This window comes from Pteropus alecto, unplaced genomic scaffold (assembly GCF_000325575.1).
Source record: "Pteropus alecto unplaced genomic scaffold, ASM32557v1 scaffold103, whole genome shotgun sequence".
Lineage (NCBI taxonomy): Eukaryota > Metazoa > Chordata > Mammalia > Chiroptera > Pteropodidae > Pteropus > Pteropus alecto.
The window spans coordinates 3,229,260-3,255,394 of NW_006436288.1; the positions used below are offsets into that span (position 1 = coordinate 3,229,260).

At 37.0% G+C, this 26,135-nt stretch overlaps 1 protein-coding gene across 2 annotated transcripts in view; it reads left to right on the forward strand.

Annotated features, from left to right (window-relative positions):
• The window catches only part of DERA (deoxyribose-phosphate aldolase), a 137,709-nt gene that overhangs the window by 23,559 nt on the left and 88,015 nt on the right, over positions 1-26,135 (forward strand). For both annotated transcript variants that reach the window (XM_025047414.1, XM_006912658.3), the window contains exons 2-6: positions 8,602-8,699; positions 9,821-9,968; positions 11,434-11,529; positions 13,436-13,570; positions 24,424-24,552. In XM_025047414.1, coding sequence (XP_024903182.1) covers positions 8,602-8,699; positions 9,821-9,968; positions 11,434-11,529; positions 13,436-13,570; positions 24,424-24,552 — 606 coding nt within the window. The remainder of the gene's footprint in view (positions 1-8,601; positions 8,700-9,820; positions 9,969-11,433; positions 11,530-13,435; positions 13,571-24,423; positions 24,553-26,135) is intronic.

A 26,135-nucleotide genomic window follows, 5' to 3' on the forward strand; every position in this document is an offset into this window, starting at 1 on the left:
CAAGTCCATATTTAAATTTCCTGAGTCGTACCCAAAATGTATTTTATAGCTGGTTTGTTAAAGCTGGGATCCAAATAAGGACCATGCATTATATTCGCTTGTATTTGTCTCTCTTAATTTGAACAACACCCTCCCCCCGCCGTCCTTTTTTTTTTTACTGCCATGAGTTTGATGATACTGGTTACCTGACCTGTAGATTGCCCTAACTGCTAGATTTATCTGATTATTTCTTCATGATATCATTTAACTTATTTTTCTATCTTCTGTATTTCCTATAATTTGGAAATTATATCTTTATTAGTCTGAGTTCTCTAGAGAAACAGAATCAGTAGTAGATAGTTAGATATAGATATAGATAGATATAGATATAGATAAAGAGATTTAATGTGAGGAATTAGCTTATGTAATTGTGGAGGCAGAGAAATCTAAGACCTGCAGTTGGCAAGCTGGAGACCAGGGAGAACTGATGGTATAGTTCCAGTCCAAGTATGAAGACCTGAGAACTCGGAGAACCAATGGTGTAAATTTTAGTCCGAGTCCCAAGGTCTGAGAAGCAAGAGAGCTGATGGTGTAAGTTTCAGACTTCTTGGAGTCAGTGATATCTCTGTAGAGATATGTTGGCATGTGATAAATGTTGAAAAGCATTTTGTGCAATGTACAGATCATCAACTTTCCTGAGAAATATAAATTCAGAATTTAACTTTTCATTCAACATATTTTTTTTGAGTTCACTGCTGCTCATAGATATTTTTTTAAATAAAAAAGTCTAAGCCCAAATAAGTAGTTTTAGATTTATAGAATATAAAAATGACAAAAGCATTGCTTTCAGTCTGTGCTCCTCCGAGAATCTAGAGATCCCCCATAAATATGCCGTGTTCCTCTAACCTGCAGGTTCAAACACTTGTCATGACCCTGCTGACAGGTGGCATGGTGTATCTCTTGCAGGATTGGGCTCAGGCCAGGGCATGGCATGCCACTATATCACATGTCTGCAGAGAAACGACAGCTTTGCATACTTCTCCTATTGTCACCCAAGACTGGAAGGACTTAGCTGTTGCTAGCCACAGATATTCAAATGCCCTCAGTTGTCAGTGAATGCCCTGCATACTGGGAGTGTTATAGTTCTGTTACGTTTGGGAGGATGGCGAAAAGTCAAGTTTTAGTTTTCTTACGGAGCAAACCACACGTTCAAGTGAGATCTCTGTTCACTGCATTTGCCTTTCACACTCTATTACTGGAGACCAAGGTAAAAGTTGGAGTCTACCAAACCCAAATTGGTATAAGTTTGTTTAAAAATGAAATGAAATATATAAGACAAATGACAAACTGGATGGGACAGGGATGTCAGCTGGTTTCTCCTGGGCAAACAGGCTGACGTGGCCACGCTAGTGAGGAGGACCAAAGCCCAGCAGGTAGGTTGTATTGGGAAGAGCTGTTGGATTTCACTCCAGTAGTCTCCGAGTATGGGCTAGTTAGGAGAGGAGGCAGAGGGCGCAGCCCTAACAGTTCTCTAATCTGTGAACTCTTATGCTTACCCGAGGATATTTATGGGTAGGGAGCAGAGGAAAACTCCTTAAACTGTGTTTTGTGAATCTTGTAGCTGCTTCTGGAATATCAACTTTTCTTGGACCATTCACTCTCCAAATGGGAATAATAGCACCAGAGAATAAGTAGCTCTTGTTTGTTTAAAGGCAAATTTTAAAGGCATATTAGAAATGCTATAGTTAGTGGTCTGATGAGATTTTGATCACTCTCCATGCCACTACTAGTGTTCTGGTTAAAGCTACAACCTGCTCTTGTGTGAGTCTCCTAATTGGCTTCTCCACAGCCGCCAGAGGCATTCTTTTAAAATGTAAGCCAGATCATTGCAGCCTTCTGCTCAGAATTCTCCAAAGACTTCTCATTTCACATCTAAAGTCCTGTCCATGCCAAAAAAGTCAGCCCTAAGGGCTTTCTAACCTTCTTGATCATGCGTCACAATAAGTAGTGTGTTTTCTATTGCCACACAGTACATGCCTACATACGTGTGATTAAAACAGAACTTCCATAAATGATCCTTACCTGTATTTCAGAAATGTACCCTGATGTTTTCTATTTTATTCTATTTCTTCTTGTTTTTAAAATGCCGGTTGCAACTGACAAATTTCGTTTCATGACATTATTGGTCATGACCTTCTGTTCAGAAAACATTTTACTATCCGATGTGGCCCTTGACTTCCTCTCTCACTTTTTCCTCTACCCTCGTGCTTACTCTCCTCCAGTTACAGCTTCTTTGCCTTAGATATGACATGTTTACTCTTGCCTTAGGGCTTTTGCATTTGGCTTTCTCTCTGCTTGGAACACTGTTTCCCTGGATGGTGGCCTCATTGCTCACTTCCCGTTTCAACTGGGGTTCTGTTCAAATGTTTTCTTATCAGAGACTTTCCCTGACTGTGCCTGTCCCTGGGTTCTCCATAAAACTTCTCATTGTAGCCCATATGTATTATATAATATAGCCAATATGTATTTATATGCCTCTTCGATTAGTGAGGCTCTGAGAGTAAGGATTTTGTATTTTCATTTGCTGCTGAATCTGCAGAGCCTATAGCAGTGCCTGGTACCACCGTGGGTACTCCCTTTCGTATTAGTTTAATGAATGAATAAATGTAAGTCATAGTCGGATCTGAGTGAGCCCTCAAAAGCACCTATGCTCCCATTGGATATAAGCCAACTCCTCTAACATTCTGAATGAATGTTATAACCCATGTAGACATACTGGAAGCGCTAGGCAGATGGAAATGAAGTGTAAGCAGAGAATTGAAAAGATTGATCAAATTGGCAGATCAAGTTGGCTTTCAACTTGGTGCTGGCAATTTAAGTTGAAGTATTTCAGAGGGTGTAGTAAACTTATTACTCACCTGGCCTTGGATTGATATCCTAAAGAACGATCTGGTCGCAAACGTATGTGGCATGGGAGTCTGAGATTAGGGGGCAGAGCGGCTTTGGGGAGATATTATATTAGCAAAGCTCTGTGGGCTGTGGCAGCATATGTTGACAGGTTGCTCTCTTGTCAGGTTGCTGGTGTCTTGGTTTTTAGAGCATCTGTCTGGGTTCTAAGGGCTGGGCTTACACAGTGGAGTGTTAGGGGAGTTGGCTGTTGTTCAGTGTGGGCCTGGATGCCCCTAACGGACTCACCCAGGGTTTATTGGATACTAGGCTTTGAGAAGAAGACTAATTCTAGAACTCACCTGCTTGTAAGGATGAGGCTCCCAGCACAATCTCTGTCTTGAATCTTTTTGGCTTAGGAACTAGGTGAGGCTGAGTCTGTCATTTATATAAATCTAGTATCTTCTGAGCCTATCTGGGTCAGGCATTTACTGACATCCAGGACTGTTTTTTCTATCCCAGATAATTTTTTCCAGGACTAAGGTTGAAAGACTAGACATGATCAAGTTGATATTTCACTAGTTTCAGTATCTGAAGTAAAAAATAAATTTACTGTGATACATGGAGCTCATTGAGCAACTATTTCTGTGCTAGACACTTGTGCATAGAGGAGGATATGGCTGATTCCTGGGAAGTTGCAAATTAGAATAGAAAATAAACAACACAGATTTAATAGACAATTAGGTGAATACAGTAAGAAGAGGTCTTCAATAATAGACTCTGGGATTAAAACTATAGAAGTACATATCAGGAAATGACCAGAGACATCACTAGGGAACAAATTAGGGTGGTACAATTACATATAAAAATCCAGAAAAAATGAAAAGAGAAAACATGGAAAATTTTATCTTTCTTGCTTTTTCCCAAGTTTTGGGGTAAAAGTCTCTAATAAAGCATCGCAATTTCTTTTTCTCCATTAGGAGCAAAGGTAAAATCAAAGTACAAAATAAACCTCCTTTTGTAGAGTTACTCGGTGTTTTAGGAATATTGTGAGTATCCAATGAAAAGCAAATGAAAGCGATAAGAAGACTACAAATTAGATTTGCGGGGACAGTGGTCTCCGTCTCCACTAAGATTCAAACAGGAAAAATAATAATAATAAAAAATTGTGAGAAGAGTATTTGAGAACAAATTTCTAACTGACAGAAGGGGCTGAAAGCCACCAAAATGACATACTAAAAGAAACAGTGGGATTTCCTTCACTAGAGAGTTTTAGGAAAAGAGTATTATTGCCTTCCAATTATGGTTTCATGTCTATTCTCCCCAAAGGCACATGTACTTGAAACCCCTCCTGGCCCCATAAGAGAAGATTCTATGGTCCTAATGAGATTGTGTGCATTAGAATCACTATTCTGGAAAGGAGACGCTAAAGGGTACTCGAATAAAATGTTAAAAATTATGAAGGACATAACAAAGGCCAATCAGTCCTTTCCTTTCCCCAGACCCCATAATATGAGAACAAGGGTTATTTGATGAAATTAAAGAGTAGCAAATTAAGTGCTAATAAAATGAGATAGTCACTTATAATTCATTACCATGGGAGGTCACAGAGGCAAATTTTGTGGCTAGATTAAATATGGAGCTGGATAATTTTATGACCACTAATGATATTTTTAGCAGTGGATTGGAGGCTGATATTGTGAGAGAAGTAATCCTATTACATTCTCCAGTAGAGGGCTCGCAGGGACCTCTGGCAAGTGGTATCTGAGAAGTGTGAGAGCGGGCCTCACGGGTTCTAATCTTTGGTGGGGGATTGTACTAAAAAGTAGTTTGTAAGGCGAATGTCTTCAGATTTCCCACTCATGCTTTAGTCCCAACTTCTCTTACGGAGATCTAAACTCCTTTCTAATCAGAAACAGTTGTGGTACAGAGTTTCATTATTGAAGATGAATATGTTCTGGAGATCTATTGTAAGCCATGAGATTGTAGTTAACAGTATTGTATTGATACTTGAAATGTGCTAAGATCTTACGTGTTTTGAGCACACGAAAAATGGTAAATGTGTGAGGTGACGGATATCTTAATTGTTTGATTGTGGTGATTAATTTACAATGTATATCAAAACATTAAGTTGTATACCTTAAATATATATAAAAAATACTATTTTATTTTATTTTTTTTTAAGAAGCAACTAGGAACGATGACCACAATTAGGTCATTTCTGGACTTTGAGAACCATTAAACTTATTTATTGAATGTCACCCATATATTCACGGGCACATTGGTTGGAGTTTTAGAAAGCCATTGAGAAAATAAACATTTAGACAGATCATTCAGCATGTCATTTATAATGGTGGGAATTGTACTAAAGCTAGACTGTAAAGTAGCATGAAAGCACAAAGACACAAAGGAATAGCTCAACCTGAGAAGATTCATAGAGCAGGTGACACTTGAATTGAGTCTTTTTTTTTTAATTGAGATATAATTGACATATAACATTTATTAGTTTGACGTGTATAAAATAATGATTTGATAAGTGTATTATTGTGAAACAATTACCACAGTAAGTCTAGTTAGCATTCATTACCACACAGTTATTATTTTTTTCTAGTGATGAGAACTTTTAAGATCAGCAACTTTCAAATATACAATACAGCATGAATAACTATAGTCACTGTGCTATACATTACATCCTCATGACTTATTTATTTTATAAATGGAAGTTTATACCTTTTGACTCCCATTTCTCCCACCCTCTACCCCCTGCCTCTGTCAACTACCAGTCTGTTCTCTGTATCTATTAGTTCAGTTTTTTTTTAGCTTCCACATCTAAGTGAGATCATACGATATTTGTCTTTGTTTGTCTGAATTATTTCACTTAGCATAATGCCCTCAGGGTCCATCTATATTGTTACAAATGGCAAGATTTGCTTTTTCGTGGTTGAATAATATTCCATTTTGTATATATAGCACATTTTCTTCATCCTTCATTTGTCAGTAGACAAGTAGATTGTTTCTATATCTTGGCCACTGTAAATAATGCTGCAGTGAACATGGAGGTGCAGAAATCTTTTTGAGATAGTGATTTTGTTTCCTTCAGATAAATATTCAGAAATGGAATTGCTGGATCATTTGGTAGTTCTGTTTTTCATTTTTTGAGTAACCTTCATACTGTTTTCCATAGTGGCTGTACCAATTTTCATTCCCATCAGCAGTCCACAAAGGTTCTTTTTTTCTTCACATCTTCACCGACTCTCATTTCTCGTCTTTTTGATAATGACATTCTGACAGTTATGAGATGACAGCTCACTGTGATTTTGACTTGCATTTCCCTGATGATTAGTGATGTTGAGCACCTTTTCATGTACCTGTTGGCCAACTGTATCTTTTCTTCGGAAAAACGTCTACTCACATCCTTGAACTGAGTCTTAAAGGTTGATAAGAGGTCACCATACAGGCAAGATAAAGAAGGGCATTCTAGGTAGAAGGAACAAGCAGCATGTGCAGGTCCAGAGACAGCACATGACGTAATGTGTCAGTGAACTCCTAGTACTTTGGAAAGGCTGTGCCGCAGGGTTGAATTGTCAGAAACAGAGAAGATGGGGCATGAGAGGGAGAAGGAAGCCAGATCATGAAGATTGCGATTGCCTGAGACCTCTCTCTGGCAGCAGTGCTTCCCATGGTATTGGTAGTGGGTGGGGAGTAGAGAAGAGGTGGGGAGGAGCTTCCAGGAAGAGTTATATGAAATTAAGGACAGCCCCTCAAAGCCTTGTACCATCACAGGCTTTCCTCTTATACTCTTGTCAGCAGCTTCCTTGTGGTGAGCATTGTATATCATCCAACTCCTTGCTTCACTCATTTTTACAATCTACCTGAAACGGTCTTTACCATGAACCTGATCACTAGTAATTAAAAATGAAAGAGAGAGAGAGAGAGAGAGAGAGAGAGAGAGAGAGGAGAGAGAGAGTGAGCGAGCAAGCACCTCCGTTACCTTTGGTTAGAAAGAGGTTCTTATAGGTCTCAGATAAATTGAGATGAGTCTAGTATGTCTATCTGGTATATGATATTTTCTTGGCCTCTACTGAGAAGGAAAATCAGTCTCTGTGTGGATAAGAAGAGGCAGATTTCATTTGCCTGACCTTAGACTCCCAACTCTCTGTGAACTTGTCTACTGAGAAGGAAAATCAGTCTCTGGGTGGATAAGAAGAGGCAGATTTCATTCGCCTGACCTTAGACTCCCAACTCTCTGTGAACTTGGCTCAGCAGACAAGCAGGAAAACCTACAGTGTCTTTGAGGAGCAGATGGATTGAAATGTTAAAAATCTGTTTTGTTAGAAGATTTCAGCTAACAGAATAATTTAATTAGAAACAAAAAGCACCCAAACTCTTCAGTGATATTTAAATAAGAATATCATTATTAATCACTCGAAAGCTAACTTGGATTCTATACCATTAAAATTGATAAGAATCAAGTGGAAGAGAGAGAGAAAGAGAGAGAGAGAGAGAGAGAGAGAGAGAGAGAGAGAGAGAGGAGAGAGAGAGAGAGAGAAAATGTCTTTTGTAGAAACTGATTTTCTTGGTGATTTTATCTTTGTGGTGGATGCACGTACTTTATTATTATTTGTGATATTTCATAGTACAGTATGCAATCAGCAGTTTTCCCCATCACATTATAAAGAAATGTAGAATTGTGACATATTTCCTCATCAATAACCTTTTCTGCAGTAGTCCTTTAAGGCTCTTATACGATTATTGAAAAACATGAGGTTGCTAGAGGGTTATAGAAGTGAGGTTAGTTATAGAAGGTAAAGGGATATGTGCTCAATTTACTGTGAAGCCGCTTGTGTTTTAGAGTATTGATGAAGTTGAAATGCACGGTCACCAGATGCTACGTTTGGTGTTAGACACTCAAAGATGAATAAGGTCATGACTCACAATATAAGAAGCACAAGAGACAATTTTATTGCAATTCCTTGATGTATTAAATACAAATTCTGTAGTAGAGGTATATACAAATGTTGGCTCTATCTGGGGAGCAGGCAGTGTTTTCACAAAGTAAAACACTTAACTGCGTCTTAAAGTAGAGATGACAGTCAACCAGAAGAGAACGGAGGGTGGGATGGAGGTAGGAGAGAGCATTGCAAAACCGAAGCAACAGAAATGTCTCCTGGAATTTTGAACAGTTTGTTTTTTCTTTTCCTTTTTCTAACTTCTGTTCTATTAGTGTTATAATTTCTAATACATTCTGCAAAATTCTCCTTTGAGGGAAGAATGGGCTGTATCATATCAGCGTCTAGTAGATATTAATCTTGTCAGTAAGGGGGTAGTGATCAAGGATTCCTTTAAGCCCCAACATTAATTCACTTAAATATGTATTAATCATTTGCTTTCCTGGACTGGGCACTCACACATAAGTCTTTGCTGTCAAAAGTGAGGCACGTGGTATGGGTAGCACACTGAACATTTCCCCCCATTGTTAGACATATCTTTGTAATGAATCGATAACAGGTTCTTCCAGTTCCAAATGTACTTAATTTTGCATGAAGTATGCCTTTTCACGACTGGGCTGCCTTCAACAAGGTTATTTATTTGTAGTTGTGTGAAAAAGAAACATAAGCTTTAAAAGAGCTTTGATGCCAAATGATAAATAAATCCTTTCAAGGACCATGTAAAAAATAGGTGAATATATTTAATAAAACTTTCAGGTTTTAAAAAGTATTCTTTATTCCCTTTTAGACCTCAGCTGGATCTCCAAAATACAGGTGAATCAACCAGCAGTTCTGAGGCGTGCAGAACAAATCCAGGCTCGCAGAACTGTGAAAAAGGAGTGGCAGGTAAGGGTTCTCCTTGAGCATTCTCTTCCTGTAGCTTACAATGCCTGGGCTCTTCCCTCAAGGCCACAGTATTGAATTTCGCTCAAGATGCATCTGAACTTAAAAGATTGCAGCTGTCCATGACTTATTTTAATAATTCATATATGATGATGATGGGTTGGAGAAAGATAACACATTTATCCAAACAAGTTAAAAAGCTTATCACTCTTGAGTGGCAAAGCCGCAAATGAATCTGAGGCATCTTTATTCATGAGTGAATTAAATGGCATATTTTTGCAACACATTTATTCGGTTTCTTAGACATACCTTCTTTGGTTGTCTTCTATTTTAAATTTCAAACCATAACATCTAAACCTGGTGTGCCCACGAGTGAGACCCTTATGTATAATAGTAGTTGACCACCTTTGACCATTGTGTTTCCCTTACTATTAATTTTCATAAATAATTTTTCAAATTTCAAAAAATGATGTTTCGTGGAGTGCTCACGGTAAGCATATTCTTCCACGTATATCAACCAAAGACGTGCTATGCATCACAGGACTAAAAGGAATTCAGAGTTCATTTTGCAAGTGAGGCAAAATACTGTGATTGAATCCTTTTGGGTGACATCTCACATTTTGTTCATCCTTGGAAATATTCTGATTGAAAAGATAAAAGGATATTCATCAGAATGAGTTGCGAAATATAAATGTTGTTTGAAAAATGAAATTGGATTAAATTGAAACAAAGAAGTTAGAGACTCTTTTTATAATGTCTCATCCCAGATCCCATGGCTGGAGGTAAAATGTAAGATAGAAACGCTTTTGTTCCTACGACCTCCTATTGAGGGGCTCCTTGTGAATGAGATGGAGAAGTCAGATGTGGGGAGACTTGATTGCTTAGAGTTTCATTTTGGCATATCTATGGGAGAAAAAAATTTAAGGCTACTCTCCTCCCTTTTATTTTATTCTATGTAATGTTCTTCTTGAGCAATGTTTATATCATATATTAGAATGATATGCCTTAGAACAGTATAGATATCAGGTTTTAGCACGCATGTTTGCCTGATGATTCTCTACTAACTAACTGGATTGGAGATTAATTTATTTTTTAACATCATTTTTACTTTTTTCTCAAACCAGGCTGCTTGGCTCCTGAAAGCTGTTACCTTTATAGATCTTACTACACTTTCGGGCGATGACACATCCTCCAACATTCAAAGGCTTTGTTATAAAGCCAAGTATCCAATCCGAGAAGATCTCTTAAAAGCTTTAAATATGCAGGATAAAGGTAATGTTGTGTATAATGTGTGGTGTTTACCTCTTTACAATACTGAATATTAAATTTAAGAGGACTTAAGACAAGATTCAGCTGCTAAAACTATAGCAACAATAAAATTCATGATAGCATTGTATACATAGACAAATAATTGAGATTGTTCTTTGAAAGATAGCAGGGGGAGAATCTGAGTCTCATTTTTAGGTCAGTTCTTTCCATTGTGGATTAAAGTTGCTGGTAGAGAGTTTCTTGATTTTTCTTTCCAGTTCTTTAGTTTTGGAAGTTTTCTATCTAGTGATTCTGAAAATGCTGATTCTGATTCCCTACCCACATGTGAAAAAGCCGATCTCATTACTTAATAATTACATCTCATGCATAAAGTATTTTCTGTGAGTAAATGAAATACTGTTGAGAATAAAATGCAAATGGGAAACATTACATGCTTGTATATTAGGTTAGATCTTTTGAAAAAAGTTTTATTCACTCTTTTAGTGTACATGAAAGAGAGGACTTTCTAAAGTTGCCATAAGTTTAGAACCTTAACGTTTTTGAAATGGAAGAGACCTTTGAGAATCCATCACCTTATTTCTAAATGAGGAAAACGAGACATGGAAGGCAAAATGGTGTTTCCAAGAAAACGTATCTTGTTACTTGCTGGGCTGATTTTAGGAGCCAGGTCTTTCCAGGAAGCGTTGCTCCATGGTTCCTGAGTGCCTGTCTGTGATGAGTGCAACTGGAGATGTTGCATTGGCCCAATGCAGGTATTTTATTCCAAATAATTTGTAGATAACTTGCAGACCTAAGAAACGCCACAGCTTTTGAAAAATATTTATGATGTTTCTTTTAAGTTGACAATAAAAACACCACCTGTTTATTGCACTTCAAGGTAACAACTTTGGGGGAGAGGGGCTAAAAAAAGTAACAACTTTGTATTAGTCTTATGGTATTATGTTATTGTTTTGTTTTATGGTGCCTATTCGATCTTTTAATTTTTATTTTTACGAGCTTATTCCTCAAAATGGGGGTTCCAGATTCATGTTTTATTATTTCTTGTAAAAGAAGAGAGATTAGTTAAGTCATTTTGCTGTACCACCCTGTAAGGTTCACTTACTTTTTTCTTCATCCACTGTTTGTTTGAATGCTACAAAAATCTGGATTTTGTTATTTACATGAAATAAAATATTTTCACCGAGTTTACTATTTAGGAATTTTTAAAAAGGAGTCTTGTTACCCTCACAGAATGATGTATCACAATTGTTTTATCCAAGGACTATAATGATGAGAAATTGATCCATGTCCTCAAGAACTGGAAGGGAATGTGGAAAGTAAAAACCTTTTAATTTGTTACAGCATCGTAGGGGAATTTTTTTCTCTCAGTTTGATTTCTGCCAGTGTTGTTCCATAAATAATAATTAAAAGCATATTGTGCAAATCGAACTTCACATACAGAAGGCTGCTATGATTTCTTTTTTCATAGGCATCACTACAGCTGCTGTTTGTGTCTATCCTGCCCGCGTGTGTGATGCGGTGAAAGCACTAAAGGCTGCAGGCTGTACTATCCCAGTGGCATCAGGTAAAATTGGTGTGACTTTTGTGGTTTTAAAGCACGTTCCCTGTCTTTCACTCAGACACTTTGGGGTATTATGTATAGTTTTATACTGCGATTTTAATTAGTTTCATATATTTAATTGGTTGTATTTATTCATTCTTTTAGTATTTATAAATTGCCTTCAAGTAGCAAACATGGTACTAATTCTCAAGAATGTATCCCTGTCTTTAAGGAAACTTACTTGTTTAGGAGGAATAGTCAAGTTAAAGAAAAACATGATGCAGGATATGTAGTATAGTATATATGTGTAAAATATGATAATAACAATACGCAGAAGGTACAGTTGTACCTCAGAGCAGGGAGTGATTTATTCTGCAGAAGCTGGTGACACTCAGAGAGTAAGGGATTGCTTCACAGAGGAGATGATAACCACACTGGGTCTTAAAGGCTCAAGAGAAGTTTACAGTGTTGATAAGATAGGGAATGGCTTTTAGACAGAGGAACAAACAGATGTGGAGGCACAGAAGCATGTTCAGGGAACTGAAAGTGGTTTGCAATTGTTGGATCCTAAGGTAGGACAAAGCAGGACTGTGGGAGTTTAAGCTGGAGATGTATTGAGAGACCACACCTGGCTGTGGCATCTGGGCTGTGTTCGGGCGATAGGGAAAGCACTGAAGGGTTTTAAGCAGAGGCAGGCCATGATCAGCTTCATGACATACTGAGTACACATTAGAGAGGGTGAAATGGAGTTAGAGAGACTTACACAGTCCATGTGGGAAATGATGAGAGCCACCCCAAAGCTTGGAAGATAAAGAAGAGAGAGGGTATGTTTAAGGGTTATTGACTTAATATAGACACAGTAGGACTTGGCATGAGTCCTACTTCATGTGTAAACGTGTGTGTGTGTGCGCGCACACACACGCGTGCGTGCACCTGCCTCTTACCAGATGGATGGACAAGCGTAAAATTAAATTCTACTTTTAAAAGATGTTAGAAGATATTTTGGTGCTTTAAAAAAGAAGTCTATAAAGATCATTAATTTATTTTATTAGAAATACATCAAAGCAATAGAGTATATAGTATTTATATATAACTCGTTTGTGAAGATTCTCAAAGTATTTGGCAGTTACACCTTTATCAACCTTAATTTTTCATTGGCCTCAGTCAGTTCAGCTTTTCCTTTATACAACAGGGGGACGTGCTTTCCTCTGAGGTAGCAGACCCAAGGAATTTAATAACATCAAAGAAACACAAAAGATTATCTTTAGATTCCAGGATGTAATTAATGAAGCTCATGTAAAAATTGTTAATACTTTTTCAAAAGTGTTATTGTATGTCCACTTTCCTTTTATTTATGCTTGTCCCTGTTCTTCCCAGCTCTGCCCCTGGCCCAGTTCTGTGGACTAATCAGGTGCTTTTCTTCCTGCTGTTTTCTTCCCTTTAGTCCCATCTGCCTGGCTGGTTGTTTTAAGATTGGAAAGGGAGGAACCTACATTTCAATTTGGTTACAACAGCTAAAACTGTGGTTGGTAAATCAAGGATACAGTGATGGTCAACTGATCAAGAGTAGGATCTAGAATTATTAGTGTCCAGCAAGACAGGACTACAGCTACTATTTTATGAGCATCAGTGTGATGATAACATATATTTTTTTAATTGCCATTTACTCAGAGAACCCTCATGGTCATCTCTGAAACAATTTAATTTCAGATCTTCTAAAGGATAAAATGCTAATATCTGGCCTAACACCAGTACTATATAAGATAACATTCTGTTTCTTCGCACTTAACTTTTCAGGATATTCATGAAGTTCTTAAGTGTCATTAAGGCTTTCGTCTGTAAATGCTGAATTTTTTGTCTGAAATTCTTTGTTGAGATACTGACCAATTGAAATTCCTTCCTTTCCTTTTTTTCCCTTTCTCTCTACTAGTGGCTACTGGCTTTCCAGCTGGACAGACTCATTTAAAAACACGATTAGAAGAGATCAGATTGGCTGTGGAAGATGGAGCTATGGAAATTGATGTGGTAATTAACAGGACCTTGGTGCTGACAGGCCAGTGGGAAGGTAGGTGTATGTCCTTACCTGTTCTTCCCTGGTGGATCAAATAGTGGCGATTTGGTAAGAGACAGCATGTTTTGGAAGTCACTAGTCTAGATTACAAGTCACTGGTTCAGAGGGTGAATCTAGGAGAAAACCTGGCTAGGGATTACTCATCCTTTCGCCCTTCATAAATCTAGAAAGTTGCCTACCTGTATGAGTTTTTTTAGATCCTTTTGAGTGCTTAGGTGAATAGTTAGTTCCATGCAATAAATTAACTTTTATTTTGTTCTGTATTGTTTTGTTATTCAATACATAAATCACTCCAGGCAAGTCTTTTATGCAGTTTATTTTAATATGGTAGAGGAATATTTCTTTTTTTATGTTAATCTTTGTAGATTTTTAAGATGTGAAATTATTAATAAGTCTAGATCTGTTTTTACTCCTATTATTCTTGCACATAGCTTCTATGAATATTATTTTATATTCACCTTTGAGATTCATGATTTACTGTCACAGATTACAATAAGATGTCACCCATTCCAGTAAAAAGCTATTGTTTTTTATAACTAGGTAGTAAAGAAATAGATTTTACCTGTCTCAAAAATATTTTATAGACTAGAGATCACTGATAGCTAAAATAAGTATTATTCTCTATTTCAAAAAAAATTATTATAATAAGTAGTTTAACTAAAAGTTTTTAACAATATCATAAGATAAAACCAGAATAATATACTATCTCTTTCGATATGTTAACACCAAATAAAAGGCATATTTAATTCTAATTATGGAGGTTATCCCTGCTCACTGTTAAAAACAGAAATTCTCACCAGTAATAAAGGAAATGGACTTTCCACTTGATCTCATCTAGAAATAATGCCTGATAACACTGCAATCTACAACTTTCCAGATTTTCATACACACACACTCACATGCAACTCCTACCCTTTTTTAAAGTTTAAATAAAAATGAGATTATATCTAATGTATTTTTTCTTAAGATATTTATTGGAGTTGCCAATATCTTATGGATGGATATCTTTCTCTAACTTTATCTATCAATCCATCTATCTTATCATCTGTAAATCTTAATTCCATTGTTTATCTAAGAATTGTTTTTGGTTATGGAGTAGCAAAGATGCAGTCAGTCAAGGATTTATTCTCTTATATAAAGTGTGGAAGTTGGTATTTCAGAGGTATTGTGGCAGCCCCGCAAAGTCCTTGGAGACCTATGCTGCTTTTGTCTTCCACTTCTAAAACATGTGGCTTCTACTCTCATGTTCAAGGGCACTTCGTTATTTCAGTTTTTGAAGCTCCAGTCTTTATACTCATCTGCTAGACAACAGGAAAAAAAGGCTCGTCCTGTTCCAAAATCTCACTTACTTTTGCTTACACCTTATTGCCCCAAACTGAGTTACATGGCCATGTGGGGCTGCAAGTGAAGCTGGAAAATGTAGTTTTATCGCTTGGAGTTTTGGCTACATTTCTGTACATTCTTAATAAGTTAGATTGTATACATTTTTGTGCTCAGATGGAGAGGAATGACAGAAGTACTGGCAGGGAAGGTGTGCCATAATGAGATAAACATGATGAGATAGTAAAAAGCTTACATAACAGCAAAGGATCAGGCAAAACAACAATAACAACAAAGGTTCAATAAGAAGATATACACTGAAGTCAAAAAGCACAACGGTGTGGACCAGTAACTGTGGGGCAAGTCATCTCTGAGATTTCATCACTGAGACAATCACTGTGTTCCAGGATAATACAATCAGAGACACAACAGTTTGAATGATCAAAAAAAAAAAAGAAAGAAAAAAAAAGTTGAGGCCATTCTCACTTTCACTGCCTTACATTCCCTTTATACTCATCAACATTTTTAGTCCTTGCCAGGTTTAAGTTTTTGACAGTTCACATATACCTTTTTGTGCTTTTCATTTTTGTTTCCTTTCTTACGGTCCATGTGTGTTTTGGCCAATTGTAATCATTCTTCAAAGGCCTATTTTGTCCCTTGTCTTGACATATTAATTCCACTTGTCTGTTTTTAGTCACAGATTTTAGTTAAGAGCTAAGACTAGAGAAAGAGAAAATAAAAATGGGTAAGCATTAAAATCTGGAAATAAACTTAGTGATTCGGTTAGATAAAAAACTACATGCCCTTTATGTCTTTTATTAAGAGCTGTAGATTTAGAAGTATAGTTTATATTATAACTTATGTTTTTGTCTCTAGAATACTGCTCATTGAAAATTAAATACAGTAGGAGAGAGGTTTTGATGTAGTTGGCAATCCTTAATGAACTAGAAATGGTTGTTTTTAAGAACTGATTATTTCCCAATAACAGGCATTCATGCAAAATATAATAACATGTCTTTGTCCTAGACCACACTTTTCTATTAACCCTTTTGTATGGTGTTAATAACCTCTTGACCCAAGGCAAATTGAAAAGGAACATTTAATACTAGAAATTTAATTCTAAATAGAAATCTGCAATGACTTAGGACTTTTTCCACTGCAGTATTTTGTCTTAGTTTCGGTTCTCAACCTGATTGCATATTGTATTTTTCAGTGTCATGTTTTAATATTAGCTGTTTACTAAAATATAAGCCTAAAATTGATTTCTTGCAATTTGCCTAGGGAAATGTCTGTTGGGCTATTACACGTTCAAATCCAGGTCTCTCTCCTCTGTGCACTGAGGTGTACATAGGATACTGGTTAAAGCACAAAAGAAAGCATTCTGTTTTTAAAATCTAGCATTCAGAGTGGATCCTAATTCTTATGGTTACAAGGATCCACAGTTTAGGGTATGAACTCAAAGAGGAGACTGTAGGGTGTTCATATTTTTCTTCCTGGATTCTCCTTGGTGACGATTTTAAATCTCTACTTTCCTTAAACCTCTAACCCTTCTGCCCACCTTGAGGCTCCTTCTCTCTTAGCAAGCAGATGACCTACCTACCTGCTGCTTCTCAGAGAAAATGGGAACCATTAGACAGGAACTCCCTCGAGGTCCTTGCACCAGATCTGCTTCCTTCTTATCTCTCCCTCTGTTAAGTCCGATCCCTCTGTTGTGCCGTGGCTCTCATCTCCTCCGTTCTCAGAGCCCCTACTCCATTCATTGGCCATTTTTTTCTCCTGTATCTTCAGCCAAACTTCCCCTCAAAGTCTGCACACACTCTCCCTGGGAAAGCTCATGTCGTGTCTGATCTCACCAGTATTCCCTATGCTGAAGACTGCCAAACCTCCTGAATGTTGGAACTGTGTCTGCCTGACTCCAGAACTCATATTCCATTTCTCCACTAAACCATGTTGCTTTTCATCAGTCATTTTTACATAAGTAGACATTCAAAATCTGAATCTTGACCAAAACAAAGAATCTAGCCATTTTAGAAAGAAATTTATTTAAAAATATTTACATTTCCCCTGACTTTAACACTTTCTATTAAATACAATTTAATATCAGGACTGTTGCACTCATAACTGCATTATCCTGGAATGGAGTGATTCTCTCAGGGACCGCTGAAATCTCCGAGATGACTTGCCCCACAGCTAATGATCCAGACTGTTGTGCTCTTTTTTCATATGTCTTTTCATTTAAACATTTTTGTTATTGTTGTTTGGCCTGGTCCTTTGCTGTTAAGCTTTTTACACTTAAATCTCGTTTAGCTCATATGGCACACTGCGCTTCCCTGCCGGTTCTGCCCTCACTCCTTGCCATCCAGGCACAGAAACGTACACCACTAACTTACACTCGGACAGTAGTTTTAAGTGGCTGGGGTATGGAATGTATTGCTGGTTCTCTTAATCACTTTCAAATTTCTTGCCCCAACTCCTCCTCTCCTTTTCACAGAATCTTGCACTGCCCCCACCACCCCACTTTCCAGATATATGTTAATATCAGAATTGGGGGTTGGATGTGAGAGAATAGGCTCCTATACTGTGAAAATCACTCCAGGTGATTTTGATTCTACCTGCACACCCAGTCTTCACCATTCCATAAGTCTTGTGGAGAAGCTCTAATTTAGAACATTAAAAAAAAAAAATACTTCTAGTTCTTGGTTCTACATGGTTTAAGTGCAGGATAATTGAAGCATTGTTAAGTTTACATATTGATTAATTAGTGCAAATTATATTTCCCATGAATTTCTATTTATTTAGCCTGACTCTGCAGTTAACCGTAAACAGGATGCTTAAGGAATACAGTGTTAGACTCTGGTGACTTTAGCCAGAAAATACATTTATTTCTCTGCTCTTCATAAAAAGACAGTTCTCTTCTCCCTGGGGTGGCTGTGCTTTGGGATGAGGATAGCAGCTCGGGGTGGGTTGGGGAGGTGCTGTGCTGGACTGTGAGAGAGGTGGGGACCCCAGGCAGCCAGATAGGCCAGTGATCACTGGGTCAGTCAGACCCAGAATGTATACACTGTGGAGTAAGAAGGGAGGCTAGCACTGGGAAACGGGAAATGTTGAGAGCAGAGTCTTTGCACTAGACAGACTTTGATTGGAATCCCGGTGCCACCATTAGTAGGCATTTTCTCTTGGGCAGGTTGCTTCTCTGTGCCTTCTGATCCTTCTCTGTAAAATAGCAAAAATGGCATGTGCTTCACAGGGTTATAATAGGGATTAGGTTAGATAATGTGTGTAAATCAGTCATCCAGGTGCTTGGCCCAGATGACTTCCTCCAGGCCAACTGTACTTTCTTCTCATTCCCCCTCCTCCTTCTGATGATGAAAATATGTTGTCAAAGGAAGTAACCATATAACACATGTATTGAGTAAATGAAGTGGAACTCTAAGGACTTGGGATTTTGTCTTTGTAATTTTGCTAATTTACACCTAGTTCTTGGGCAAAAGCTTCACTTTTCTCTGCCTCCATTTAAATAGGCTACCGATGGGGCGGGGAGGGGGGATGGCAGGGGAGGATAAGACCTAAGACTAAAGGATTCCTACAGCCCTTTAGAACTGTAATGGCCTGTGATTTTATATTTGGTGTTTTCATTGTCCGTGAGTATTATTCCCATAAGTGCTTGTAATATGGTATTTTTTTAATGATGATATTGAAGTTGACATCCAAGTTGCATTCCTTAAATGGTTCTTTGAAGAAAGCATTCACTAGAGGGATTCATCATCTCATAATTTTTACCGAACAGGTTTTGAAAATTAAATATATTCTATGCTCTGTAAATAGGCAGAGGTGTTCATTTTTTCACTTTTTTATGACCTCTCTCTGCTGCATATATTTACTTAACATATTACCAGCGAATGGAAGTGCTATCAGATTCTGCCTCATTTAGGAATCTTCCAGTTTCTTGAGCTCAGGACTTTACTAATATTTGGAAACTTATTTCACACAGAAGCACTAGCAGACATGACTCCAAAGGTGATGTCATCTGTGACGTTTTTCCAGAATACTATAGTCAGTGTCCCAGTTGGAACTATTGTTTGTCTCCTGTATCTAGAGCCTCATGTGTCTTTCACCCCCTTCAGTTCTTCAGCCCCCAGTTTCTCTCCTAGACTCGGTTTGTGGAGTACATACCTTTTACCCATCAAGAATTTTAGAGTGAGAGAATGAAATATTCGGGCCAATACCAGAGTCTATTATCGTGCCTTATGCAAGTGGATCCTGAAAATCTTGAATCAGGGCAACAATTCATTTTTATTATTTGATTATTTTTATACAATAAGGATGGCAGAAAGAACATTCTTTAGGAGAAATTGGTATTTTTCTTTGGTTTGTAGAGCTGTTAATCATAGGTTATGAGAAAAGTAATCTCTAATTCTATAGATACTTTTTGGGGAGGAATCACATAATCCATAATCTATGCTTTCTCAGTTTTAGGGGTTGTTTATAATGGAAAAATTCTGGAGATACTTACAGCAGCTGTATGCTTTTATGGTTTTTATTTTTACGCTCCAATTCTTCAAAACTTCAAATAATATTGACAAAAATGTGTGTTTTATTTCTTGTAGGTTATTTTAGTACCTGGTGTTTTAGCTCATCTTGGTTCTAGTCGTACAAGAATAATTAGTTGCCTTGGTGGATGAAAACTGTTCTTGAACATTTTGTGACTTTTTTAGTTTAAAAGGTTGCTGTACACTTTTATATTAAGTGTTTTACTGTACATATAATTATCTTAAGGGTTATTTTCAGGCCTTTCTTGCGCAGTGTTGAACATCTTTCAGGTACTCAAAAAATAATTGCTTAGATATGTTCGTTAACAATTATTTTTTAAGTGCCTTTGAATAGCATAAAATATAAAAGGAAATCTACTTTACGACTTTTAGATAGGAAATATAGTCTTTAAACACTTAGATTCTTACTTAAATCATAATTCCTATACATGAAAGCTTTTCTAACATAGTTTTCTATGTCTTTGGCTGTGCTTTTTCAGAAAACTTAACAGATTGCCAGTATCATCACGATTAAGAATATATTTTCCTTTAAAATGGAGAGAAACAAGATGATTTTAAATAGAGAAAAGTAAAATACTGTAGATGCAGCCTCCCTGCTGACATGGGGAGGCAGAAGGTAGAGCCAGTTTCAACTTGTTTTGGATGCTGTTTAAAACAGATGCAGTGTGGCCCCCTCTACTCCTTGGATCTACGTTCTCATGCACACAGGCCTTTCCAGGTGTGGCTAAGTTCTCTGATTCCTGTCAGTGAACGTTCCACCAGCACAGCCTCACTTGTTTTTCAGCTAGGAATGACGAGCAGAAGGTCAGGTTATGACCTCCATTTCTCCTCATCAATGTGGCAGTAGTAGGAGGGATAAGTGGGGACAGACAGGAGACAACCCCTCTGCTGGTTGAGACACAATATTGATTAAGCATCTACAATGTAATATATCCTGGGTTTCTAGTACACCCACTTCCGCTACTCCTGAAAACCTCATTATAAGTCAAAGCATTTATTATCAGGTTTTTAATGTGACATCACTATGCCAGCCACTTCTCTGGTATATGTGTTTTGTTAAATTTTGCATTATTCTGACTAATTTGCAGTCGTGGTGTTTGAATTCCATTTTCATTTGTCAGTCATCTTTTATAATAGCCTTCTAAATTATTATTTTTCTGGTACGTGCAAGAATTGTTTTTTCCCTCTTTTTTTTAATGGGGGTTTTCAATTTCTGTAATGTCTGAAATTTTAACAATTTATATGTATTATATGTGAGTATATGAACAGAAAAATTAATAGGTACTCCAGGGAATAAGGTCCTAGAGTACCTATTTGAAACATCCTATTTAGTAAATAGGATGTTTACTAAATTAACGTTTATAAGAGCAAAAAATCTGAAACATTAAATATCCAATAATAGAAAAATGGTTGAATAAATTATTTATGACCATGCAATGGAAGATTGTACAGGGATGTTATTGTTTCTAAACCTTCTCAGTGGACAGATCTAGGAAATATGTGAACGTTGACAGACACACAATGCACTCATTAATCACATATACATCTGTATCTGTTCATTTATCTATCTTTATATCTTTATATCTTTATTAGAACTCATGAGTTCACACTGATAACTCCCATTACAAGCCAACATCACATGATTTATTTTCGACCTCTCCCTTTCTATATTTATTCCCCTCTTTTTTGTCAGTGAGAAATCTTGGTCCCATTATCCTCAGTATATTTACTTATTTGATCAATTTCCTTGTGTATAGCAGTCTCTTGACCATGTGGGCTGTCTCCCTGGCCCACTACCGTGAACTCAGGTTGGTTCTATTCACCAAGTTCTCCAGACTCCTAGCCCCCACTGGCGAGCTTATCTCTTGATGTGTAGAGAACACTTTGAGAATTTTTGAAGGAAGATACCTTGAAAATTTAGGGAGAGTCATTATTTTGCATGAAGAATATTTTGGAAAGAGGATCTCTTAAACTTATTACTGCACTTGTAATTCTCTCCACATGATTAGTCTAGTAGCAAAGATATAAATCCACACCCTGCTGCTGTCCTTTCCTGCTAATGTAGGGGGAAAATACACCCATTAGTTTTTCCATTGTATTGCTTGTTTATATTGAAAGGAAAGTGACAGTTGAGTATGTTAAAGACATTATGATTCAAGATTGATTGGGTTACATTTCAGCCATCAAGTCATTTGATTTACATTTATCTTCTATCTAGTTTCTAAGATATCTGTCATTGTGATGCCACAGTGCCCCAAACTACCTTCTAACAATGTTTCCTGTGGCTTCCATGGCTTGTGTTGGAGTAAGGTGGTCTTTTTTCATCACTCAGTAGGATTCAAAGGCCCAGGTAGAAGCATTTGCTTGATGGAGCCCAGGCCACATTTTAAAAAGGCCAGATTTGGTATGCTTTTTTATTTAATTGTTTTGGTATTCCCTGGGCAAAATAGTAATAGAAAGAAACAACAACTTTCCCAGTATTGAACTTCAAAGATTAAGATATTTGCTCAGAAAAACTTGACCCTCTTACGTGGTGAAATAGGTCAGTAAAATGATTTGAGGAGTTGGTGGTTAAAGAATGAGAAGGCACTGGTTGCATATTTGTTAAGTCTAGTTAAGCTCTAAGTGATCATTTTGGTTCATTCTATTTGGCTCATGGATTAAAGAGCATAACTTCCAGGTGGCTGATAATTGAGTCATAAAATACATCTGGCTTTTCTGGTTGATTTTAACTGTAGGTGAAGAAATTCACTGGGTATTTAAAGGTAATACTCTTTGGAAAAGGATGGTAATTTGTCCATAAATATGATCAGGATCAGCATTTTAAGAATTTTGTTATACAGGCCAAAGTTCACTTTAACAGATGCCGTAATAAAATATTTTCAAGCCTTTTCTGATGGCTCACTGTAAGCACTAATTCATATAAAATTTTTCAGTGCAGTACAAGGAGTTGGATCAGGTCATGATGCAAGATTTGATTTTTATCACACAACACTTAATGGAAACTCATTTTACTAGAATTCTGAGCTTAATAATGGTTATACTTTTGAGTGCTTACAGTAAGCCAGGCAATGTGTAAAGTTCTCTCTCTCTCTATATATATATCTATATGTAGGTATATCTATATATATGTATCTCTATATATCTATATGTAGGTATTCTTTTAATTCTTATAATAACCCTATAAAGTAAATGTTATTATTGACACTTAGGATGGTACAGAGAGAAATTATTTGTCCAAGGTCACACAGGTAGTGGTGGAATTGGGTTTTAAAGCCATATTTGTCTGACTCTCAAGCTTGCTTTTGACGGCAACACTGTGGAAGAAAATTCATTAATTAAATTACAAATTAACTCTGGATTACCATTCTTGAATTTTCAGATTAAGAGATTTCCTTGTCACTAGTTCTTAGAGACCAATTTTCTCTTTTTAGATTCAGTAACTCAAGAAATGTCATTCCTTCTAAGATTCATTCTCTGAGTTTAAAGAATATAAATTGTTATTGTCACATAGTCTTTTACTGTTTATACTATTCTTATACATGTTGTCATATTGGATGTAGGGGTGAGATGTTTTCTCACAGTTTAGGTAGGATGGGCAGGGTATGATAGGTGGCATGGCATCTCAAATCATCTCTAATGCTCAAAACTACTGATTGTTAGGGATTTGTGAAAATAATTGTTTCTTGAAAAACCTGTGGGTACCATCTCGGCGGCAACAAACACTGAACTTTACCAAGCATTTCATAATAGAATATTTGACTTTATTTGTATTCAGTTTTCACTTTCAAGCTTCAAATTAACTTCAGGTTTTCTAGGATTAGGAAAACAGGTTTTATTCTTCTTGTTATAATTTTAATGGATTTGACTGAGTTTACTATCTTTTAAGTCTTTTATATGTACATTAGGGAACCTGTGAATTATAGAACTCTCATTTTAGCATTAAAAAATGTTTACCCTTACCCTAACCTTTATTATGAATGTTTCTTTCCTGCTCAGTTTAGTCTGTGTGGTTGTAAAACTTCCTAGGAAACACACATACAGAAAAAAAAAGTTCTGATGTTAGTCGCGATAATGTAGCAATAGCTTAAGTTCAAGAAATGAATATGGCCAACTTGATGCAGGATGAGAGCCAAAATCCACTGGTGTCATGACAAAAGGCTGCAAAATAATTTTGCAAAAATTTAATACTCATTATACTGGTTTTGTTTACTAAAATTCTGTTACTTTGAATATGAAATGTTTTCTCCCTCAATTTTATTTTTTTAACTACAGTTTTATTTAAATATATTTAATCAAGCTGTTTTCAGGGTGCTATATGGAGCCCTAAAAAGCCAGATACGGTTCTGGGGTCAGGAGTTAAATGGATTCAAGGCTGCATCTGTGAATCCCTCTACAGCTGGCTTTGTGCACATACTTCCAACACTACCTCAACACTTTTTAGTCATATACATATAGACACATGCCCTGGCAGATAGTGGGACAAGCCATTATGTCTTTATTGTCATTAGTAGAGCTCTCAGGAAAGGCCTGCTTTATATTCCAACAAGGGAACTTATTATATGTGAATGGAAGAATTAACGAAGACCTGAAGATTTTTTTCTTTAGTTTAGAAATTGGTACACTCCTGTATGTGTGTTAGATAAATTTTTTTCTTCTAGGTAACCGTCATCTGGAAAAGGTGGAAATTATTTGTAATTTGCATGTCATTATAATGATATTTTAAAAGCTTCATGGCTCTGGACCTCAGGTCAGGGCTTAGAAACTGTTTCCTGGTAGCAAATTAAGCATTCCTTATAACAGGATGTGAACTGCAACAAAATGCTCTAGGCGATATTAAATTGGGGTGATTTTTTAGAAAGTGACAAATGTTTTATGTTTCCTAAACCTGAGAGAGGTTCTACCAGCTCTAAATGGCTGCCAAGTTATGTTATCACTTGCCTGCTTTGTAACTGCCTCAATTATTTCCTTCTCCAGCCCTGTATGATGAGATTCGTCAGTTTCGCAAGGCCTGTGGGGAGGCTCATCTCAAAACCATCTTAGCAACAGGAGAACTTGGATCACTAACTAATGTCTATAAAGCCAGTATGATAGCAATGATGGCAGGTAAGCATATTATATTCAAATGATGATATATATTGAATTGGTGTGTTTAGGAGAAACAAGTAAGTGAAAACATTTGGCTGTTAACTAGAAGTGCTAACCACTTGTTATGGTCACATAGTCTTTTATTTTTATTGTGGGAGGGGTCAGATATTTTGTGACTACATGTACGATGTGAGGTGTTCAGACACTTGGCTTTCTTCCACATTTTTTGATGGCATTTCATTGCTGCACTATCCTTGTAAGACAGTAGATGGCTCTCTTGTTAGTGAATTGCCTTCTGTGTTATTCTTTGATTATTCATTCATCAACATATGTTAGACAGAAATTTCTTTAACTCTGACATATTCCTCTCTGTGAATTTAAATGTTTGATTTTTCTCAGAGATGATATATTTATATGGTTAAAGGCAACCGGTGCTTTTGTTTGTGTTAATTCTTTCTTTTTAAGTGTAGTACAGTACCATTGTACTTCCAAACGTAGGTTGACTTATTCTTTATCTAGATGAAAAGGAGATCTATCCATTCGCATGTCCAAGCTTGAAACCCAGGAGTCATGCTTGAGTCATTCTTTTTCTCACCTTCATATAAATCAGTGAACAATTCTTGAGAGTTCAGCCTCTTTATCTAATACGTCTCCTCTCCATTCTGAGTGCTGCTGTTAGGCCATTGTCATTTCCCATGTGGGTCACTTCAACAGTCTCCTAACTAGTTTCCCTGTCTGTACTTTTGTTCCCTTCCAACCTGTTCTCCACAGTGCTGCCAGAATGATCCCTTAAGCATGCTAATTTGATTGTGGTAATGCTTTCTTAAAATACTTCAGTGGCTTTCCTTCATCTTTAAGGTAAACTAAAATTTTCAGCCTGATCTTTTTTAACTTTTATTTTATATTAGTTTCAGGTATACAGTACACTGGTTAGACATTTATACAGTTTATGAAGCGATCCCCCCGATTACTCTAGTACCCATCTGGCTCTACACATAGCCCTTTACAATCAGCCTGATTTTTAAAATGATCCTTCCCAAGACCCTGCCTGTGCCTGTCATCTCCTCCCTTCACACTATGCTCCAGCTCTGTGGAATTACTTGCAGTTCTCTTTGGATGGCACCGTCCAACCCTTTGAGTCTTTGTGCTGTGCTCCCTGCCCTGAAATCTCTTTTGCCCAAATAACTCCTTAACATTTTTGGATTCAGCACAGGTGTCACTCTTCTTAAAAATATCCCCCCCTCCCCCAAAAAAGAATATTTCCCCAATACTGCTTCCTCTCCCACCACTTGGTTTATTATCTTCTCTGGGTGCCCCCATAGCATTCTGTTAAAACCTCTATTAGATAACTTGTTACATTATACACTTGACTTTGATTGAGTATTGAATTTCTAGGTGCCCTGTTAGTGGATATGTGACTTCTCATGTCTTAAATCTGATCCTCAATGTAGTCACCCTCTAGGTTTTTATACTTTTGTACTTTTCGAATACTCTGTCAGACTTCTCATTGTTCCCTGGAACTCTACTGAAGATCAGCCTAAGAGACACATTATAATGATAATATTGCTCTGGTCACTGCTGCTATCTCCTGAGGATTTCTG